Here is a 6,964-nt window from a genome sequence, read left to right as displayed (position 1 = left end):
ACTTCTCTGGTCTAGTCTGGAGCGCGGGCTTTGGCGACAGAGCTATGCTGCTCTGCTCTGGCTACAGAGTTATGCTAAAAACACCATCTTTAGCCCCGAAATCTCCAAAATTGTATTCTTCCATCTAAAAACCTAAATCTCCTGCGAAGCATCAAGCAAGCCATAAAACGCACCAATTTCCAGAAGATTCTCTTAAAATAAAGTTCATATAAACCCCGAAATTTAGCACAATTAAGCATAAATCAACCCCCCCACACTTAGCCTTTTGCTTGTCCTCAAGCAAAATTCATATGAATCCTAGGAAGAGATTGATTTCAACAGTGCTAATTCCCAATCCAAACATTCACAAGTCAATTCAAGATTTTAAGAAGCACACATCTTCTCGATCATGCAAGTAACTCAAAGTTTAAGAAGCAACAAAAGAGTAATGCAAGTAATTCGATCAGACCCAATTCTCCGCTAGAAGTGAATTCCCTAATGTGATCGCCTTTATAATCAATATCGCCATTTTTCACACTTTTTGTGCTTAAGATTTTCGACAGTTGAGCCATAATCCATGAAATAAAACCATTTGGACGTAATCCAAAGTCTTTTCACGTGGTTTCCCATGCTCATAGTTGAACTAGAGGAGCAGAGACTCAGAGCTGTCACATTTCCAGAGCAGGCCAGATGTTTCAGAGCTGGCAATTTCAAAGTTGGCAATTCGTCCAACATTTTCACAAATAAGATACGATCGTAGGCAATCACAATGACAACACTCCTTCTAGCATCTACCCGACAAATCACGTTTTACTAACTTACAAAAATGTTGCAATAAAACTCATAATTCTTTGCACAATCAAGAAACATATATCGAAGGTAAAACAAGAATAACTACCATTCATTCACATACCCGAAAGTCACATCGAAAACCATCTCTTCTTCCACCGATGCATAAAAATTCGCACGAGATAAAGACCAAAACTAAGCATAGAAAGACTGATCTCGCCCACTTGAAAATATAAGCACAACAAAACACCCCCCCTCCCCACACTTAGAGCATGCCATGTCCTCAGGGCATAGAAGAAATAAGGAGAGTTTAGAAAACGTCCCTGAGTATTGGCAATGAAAAACTGAAGCATCGTGAGAGGCGGTGAAGAGTGGAGTGTGCGGTCTGTGCAGAGTAGAGAGTGGTGGCGCTGGCAGGGCAGAGGAGAGAGTGGCGGCGCTGGCGACGCAGAGGAGAGAGTGGCGGCGCTGGCAGGGCTGCGTAGAGCTGCAGAAACATGAACACCTCCAGAATCATAGTATCCGCATAGCAACCGAACTTAGGACAAAGAACAAAACACCAACTAAAAACAAAACAAGAACAACAAAAACAAAAACTAAAAACAAACCAACGGTGGGTTGCCTCCCACCAAGCGCTAGATTTGAAAGTCGCCAGCTCGACTGCACAAGTGCTCAAAACGTGCCCGAAAGCAGCAGCGAAACAGACTCCGCTGGAACCAAAGAAGAGGCATCATAGTACGGCTTCAAACGTTGTCTGTTCACGGTGAATATCTTAGCCGTGTCTAAACTGCGAATCTCAAACGCCCCGTCTGGGCAAACAGACTGTATCACGAAGGGGCCAATCCACTTCGTCTTCAATTTTCCGGTCATCAACCGCAGCTTTGACTGGAACAAAAGTACCTTTTGGCCGACTGTAAATGTCTTTCCTTGAAAGTTCTTGTCGTGCCACATCTTGGTGTGATCCTTATACCACATCGCAGCATCATAAGCTTCAAGACGAAGCTCATCCACACACTTATCTTTTAAGTCGGGTAGTTCCACATCAAAATGCAGACTTCTGTCGCGTGGCTTCCGTTTGGGCAAACAGTCCGTATGTCCAGAACCTGCGAGTTTCGAGTCAACATGAAGAAATTTGTCCTGCACAGATTTAGTCTCAAGATGTTCTTGGACAAAAGGGTCAGTAACATTAGTGGCACAAACAGCTTTAACAGCATGGGGACTTTTCATGGTATCATCAATGTTGAAAGTAAACTTTTCTCCATGATAATCCAAACAAATAGTACCACTATAAACATCAATGACTGCCCTAGTGGTCCTTAAGAAATGACGACCTAACAGAACACCAGCTGACTCCTTCGACTGCATACCACTCATTTTCACCACATAGAAATCAGCAGGATAAACAAAATTATTCACTTTCACAAGGACATTTTCAAGCAAACCTTCAGGGTGCACACATGATCCATCGGCTAATTGAATCACAACTTTAGTATCTACCAACTTCACACCATTTAAACTATTATAAACAGCTAAAGGCATGACATTAATAGAAGCTCCTAGATCACACATATCATGCTCAATCTTAGTATCACCGATGTAACATGGCAGAGAAAACATACCTGGATCCTTGCATTTGGGCGGCAACTCTTTTCGTATCACTGCTGACACGTTCTCGCCCATCACAATTTTTCCAGATTTCTTAGACTTTCCAGCGATGAAGTCCTTCAAAAATTTCCCAAATGGAGGAATTTTCAATGCTTGAAGGAAGGGAAGATTCACTTCAAGTTTGCCGAAGATCTTCACAAAATTGATGAGCTTCTCCTCCGGCTTCTTCTTCGCCAATCGTCCTGGGAAGGGAACTGATATTGCAACCTTAGGATCAGGTAGGCTCGAAGGTTTGGAGACCTTGGTTTGCTCCTCCTCGGTGGACTCAAGTGCTGTTCCCTTGCCCTTCTGCTCAACTGTCGAACCTCTGTTCGCTGCAGAAAAGAGAAGGTCGCCAGAGCGGGAATCCATTTCTCTGCAGCGCGTCTCTGCTCTGACTGTTGATTCCTCTGGCGATTCCTCTGACTGTTGATTCCTCTGGCGATTCCTCTGACTGTTGAATCTGCCTGCGGTCTATCTTGAGAGTTCTGGGGTATTGGTCCGTTCAACTCTGTACCGCTCCTCAATGTGATCTTGTTGACATTCTCCTTGGGATTCACATGAACTTGAGATGGTAAGGCTCCAATATGTCCTTTAAGTTGATTCATGGATGTGGCGAGTTGAGACATCTGACGAGTTAGTCCCTCGATTTGCACCTTCTGCTCGGCTTGAGATTGTTGAAGCTGTTGAACATTACCTTGCAAAAATTGTTGGTTGCCTATCAAATCCGCCATCATCTCCTCAAGTGATTTGCCTTGCTCCTTTGATGTGGAGGACGGTAGTTTTGCTGCTGCGGCGGTTGCATCGCTGGTGGCTGTTGTTGTTGCCTCTGCTCCGGATCTCTCCAACGAAAATTGGGATGGTTTCTCCATGGTGCATTGTGATTGTTCGTGTACGGGTCCCGTTTGGGCAAAGGTGGCAGTGGCGCGTCGCAGCTGTAAAAATTGTGGAAAGAGTTCGCATGGGCTTGATACTCTTCCTCATCTCCTGTGCATTGCAAGCTCGTGTGGCTTGGATTACCACATGCGCCACATGGCTTCTCTGTCGGTTGTCCAGCAGTTGCAACCTTCTCCACCACAGTACTGAGCATCTTCTCAATTTTCCCCAACCTTGCTTCGAACTTATCCTCAAAATCCGACGAACTAGCTTGAGCAGCTTTCTTGTGTTGGATTTGTATACTGAAAGCAAGAACGTTTTTATGCTTGTATACAATGATTCATGTTTTCACTATTTAATCTCCTATCTGATTGGGTTCATGATTGCATATGTATGTTCTTTATCTCTATATAAGTAGATTATATGGTGTGTTGTAGATCACAGAAGACCATATAATTGGATTAACCTTAAGAGATATAATATGATCACAACCGAAATAACTCTAGGACAAGTTATTGGTTTAGGTTGCGGTATAGATGGAAGTAGTTTGTCTTGACTACTTATCTATACTGGTACGTGATACGTATTGATAGGACCACAGTGAGATATATTCTTCTATCTGACTTAAGTGAAGAATTAGAGATCTCAGTGACTTATAAGATCTTAATACTAATAAGATGTCAGATATATATATTGATTCGTCTATCACTTTGACTTACTATGAGCAAGAGTTATATAGTAACTTGAGTACTCTGTATCTTGGGTGATAGCGGTTAATATATGATATCTGATTATCTGTATTGGTACTCGTATCCGTATAGGATAATGACATCCCCTTAAGGAGCTCAATAATGTTTATTGCGCTAAATCCTGCAGGTTGATTAAGTTCAGGCGCAATAATAAGTTTTGAGTGGTACTGCTTAAGGATTACAAAGAGATTAATTAATTTAGGCTGTCAGAGCTCTAATTAATTAATGGATGTCGGATATTTTAAATACGAGGATTTAATAAGTCTAAATACAAGCCCGGACTCATCACCGGTAATAAAGGGGTAAGTCAATATTGGTTCTCTAGTGGAATGAACTAATATTTATAAATTAATTATGGTCTGGGCTGACCATAGATAATTAATTTATTTGAGGCCCATCTTTATTCCTTGTATTTGGTCCCTGGACTGGCCCAAAGTCTCCTAGCCCAGAAAGAGCTAGAAAACGCCCCATAACCTAAATCTGGCGCCTCCTCCTTATTTCTGTATTATTAAATACAGTTGTCAGCTCTCAGGAAATACACACTGATAATTATCCAGTATTTGAGAACTGAGAGAGGCGCAGGAAACGTGGGAGTTCTTTAGCTTGGGATTTCTCACAGTTCGTCGTCCATCCAACGGTGAGACTTGAGCGGGATACAGTCCAGAAGATCAGAACTGGAGTTGTTCGATACGATCATCAATCATCTGTGCATCCGATTCACAAGTAAGTAAATCCTAACACCTGTGTGCAGCTATTAAATTCATAGGAGCTTGTTAGGATTAATCGTTGTATGGTAAATTAATAATAACCAAGAAACGATCATCGGGCAAAGTGGAACGTTAATTCAATTTAATATTCCTTCAATTGGTATCAGAGCCCAGGATTAATTTTTTGGCTCTATTATTAATTTATGTACGATTAATAATGTGCGTTGTTTTACTGCTGTTGTTCTTCGTGGTCTGTTGATTCGTGGGATACGTCGTTTTGACGTTGTAATCGTTTTTCACCACGAGAAAATCCGTGGTTAGATTAGAATTTCAATTTGTATTTGTTTTTCCGTTGTAATCTGTAAAATCTGAGGAGCGAGATGAGGACGGCGACGAATCAACAACGACAGAACGGTGTTTGGAGTAACGGAGGTGCGTCGGGCAAGGAGCGAACAAGGCTGCCGGCGCCGAGGGCCGCGCGCGCACGATAGCTTGCGCGCTGTGCGCCGCGCGCCTGGGCAGGCGTCGTGCGCCCTTGCTGCTGCTGCTCGTGCGGATCAGACGGGCGGGAAGGAGGCGGGCAACGGGGCTGTGCGCGCCCGGAGCAGTGCCTGCGCGCTTTGCGCGCTGCGCGCCCAGCGGGCGGCGCACTGCCGCTGCTGTCCAGTCCACACCGGAGTCTGCTGCTGCTGTTGCGCCCGCGCTGGAGGCCGCACTGGAAGCTGCTGCGCCGAGGGTCGCCTGCTGCTGCTGCCGGGAGGCAGCTGCTGCCGGGAGGTGGCTGCTGCCGACCGCGCGCTGGGCAGTGCACCGCGTGGCTGCTATGCGGCGGTGGAGGCTGCCAAGGGCGGCGGCGGCTAGGCTTTCCAAGCCCTAGCTGCGTTTTCAAACCCTAGGGGGCCCAAACCCTAGTTTTTTCGTAGATGGGCCCATGTGTTCGGGCCAAGTTTTATTTTGTTTTGGGCTTGTTTTATTATTTTTTTTTCTTTAAAAATAGAATAGTTTTGGGATTCCACGAATGGGTCACGAAGAATTTTAATTCTTTTATTATTGTTCTTTGCATGCCGTGGTGTTAATCCTTTATGCTCTTAACTTGCTTTTGTTCGTCTCTGCTTGTTAATATGCTTTATTAACTGCGCTTAGACAAGCATGATAGTAGGTTTATCGTTTTTCTTAAGCATGTTTTAGAATTCTGTGAGCATGTTTTACATGTTGCGTTCTAGAAAAGCATGATTAGGATTATGTGCTTGAGCATGTACAAACCTTTTGAAGTTAAAATGACTAAGCAATTTTAATAATTTTAAATCTTTAAAATTATTTTAGACCTCCACATGCGGTCTCTAGACAAAGTGATTAGCAATGTGAGTAAACGTCCACCCAACGTGGCTTACTTCACATTTGTTTTTTCATAAGTTTGTTAGAAGAGGTTTCAATAAAAAATATTTAAACCATTGAAGTAGTGGGAGTTATGCAGTAAACGTCCACCCAACGTGGCTTACTTGTGTAATTTTCACAAGTACTTTGGAGAATGGAATTAAATAAGATAACCAAGAAAATTAAATTGAAAGCGACATGGTCCGCGTGAGTATGTTAATTTCGAGAATTTGATTTTCAAGGTTAAAATGTGGTCATTGCTTAGATATCATATCAAGTACAATGTACAACTCCCAAAGGAGTCCCTTCTTGATGATGATATGGTCTAGTCAAGGTGCCAACTATTAATTTCTTTTGTCATATGGTTAAGTTGACATGGAAATTAAATGACTAGGTGAATAGTCTGGTTAAAGAGTTCGTGTGTAAACGTCCACCCAACGTGGCTTGCACATGGGATTCTTTGAGCCGTTGGAGGTTTCACTAATATTGTTTTATCAAAAGGTTACAATATTATTGTTACGAACTTTATGCGTTCATGTTCTTACATGTTTAAATTGTTTACTTTCAGATATGTCTATGTCTCCGATTATTAATATTCTAGCAAACAATCCTCTCACCGGTCCTAACTATACCGAATGGAAACGCCACATCATGTACATTCTTGACGCTGATGAGCACAGTTTTGTGCTTACCACTCCACGTCCCGCGGGCTTAACTGATCAGTCAACTAATGCGGAACGTGAGGCGCATAGGAGGTGGCACAAGTCAAATAATATGGCCAAGTGCTATATTATGATGACTATATCGCAAACTTTGCAACTCCAGCATCAGGGCATGGACGATGCG

General features: G+C 43.0%; 1 protein-coding gene across 1 annotated transcript; it reads right to left on the bottom strand.

The window, feature by feature from the left end:
* Window positions 1-1,440: 1,440 nt before the first annotated feature.
* On the bottom strand, window positions 1,441-3,284 carry LOC131018687 (uncharacterized). The gene is made up of 4 exons (XM_057947401.1): window positions 2,930-3,284; window positions 2,452-2,747; window positions 2,105-2,268; window positions 1,441-1,987 (listed from the first exon to the last, which is right to left on the bottom strand). The coding sequence occupies exons 1-4, from the start codon at window positions 3,282-3,284 to the stop codon at window positions 1,441-1,443; spliced, it is 1,362 nt and encodes a 453-aa protein (XP_057803384.1).
* Between the last annotated feature and the right edge of the window lie 3,680 nt (window positions 3,285-6,964).

Source organism: Salvia miltiorrhiza, chromosome 3 (genome assembly GCF_028751815.1).
Source record: "Salvia miltiorrhiza cultivar Shanhuang (shh) chromosome 3, IMPLAD_Smil_shh, whole genome shotgun sequence".
NCBI lineage: Eukaryota > Viridiplantae > Streptophyta > Magnoliopsida > Lamiales > Lamiaceae > Salvia > Salvia miltiorrhiza.
The sequence above is the reverse complement of the archived record's forward strand: the minus strand, read 5'-3'. Positions and strand labels throughout refer to the sequence as shown.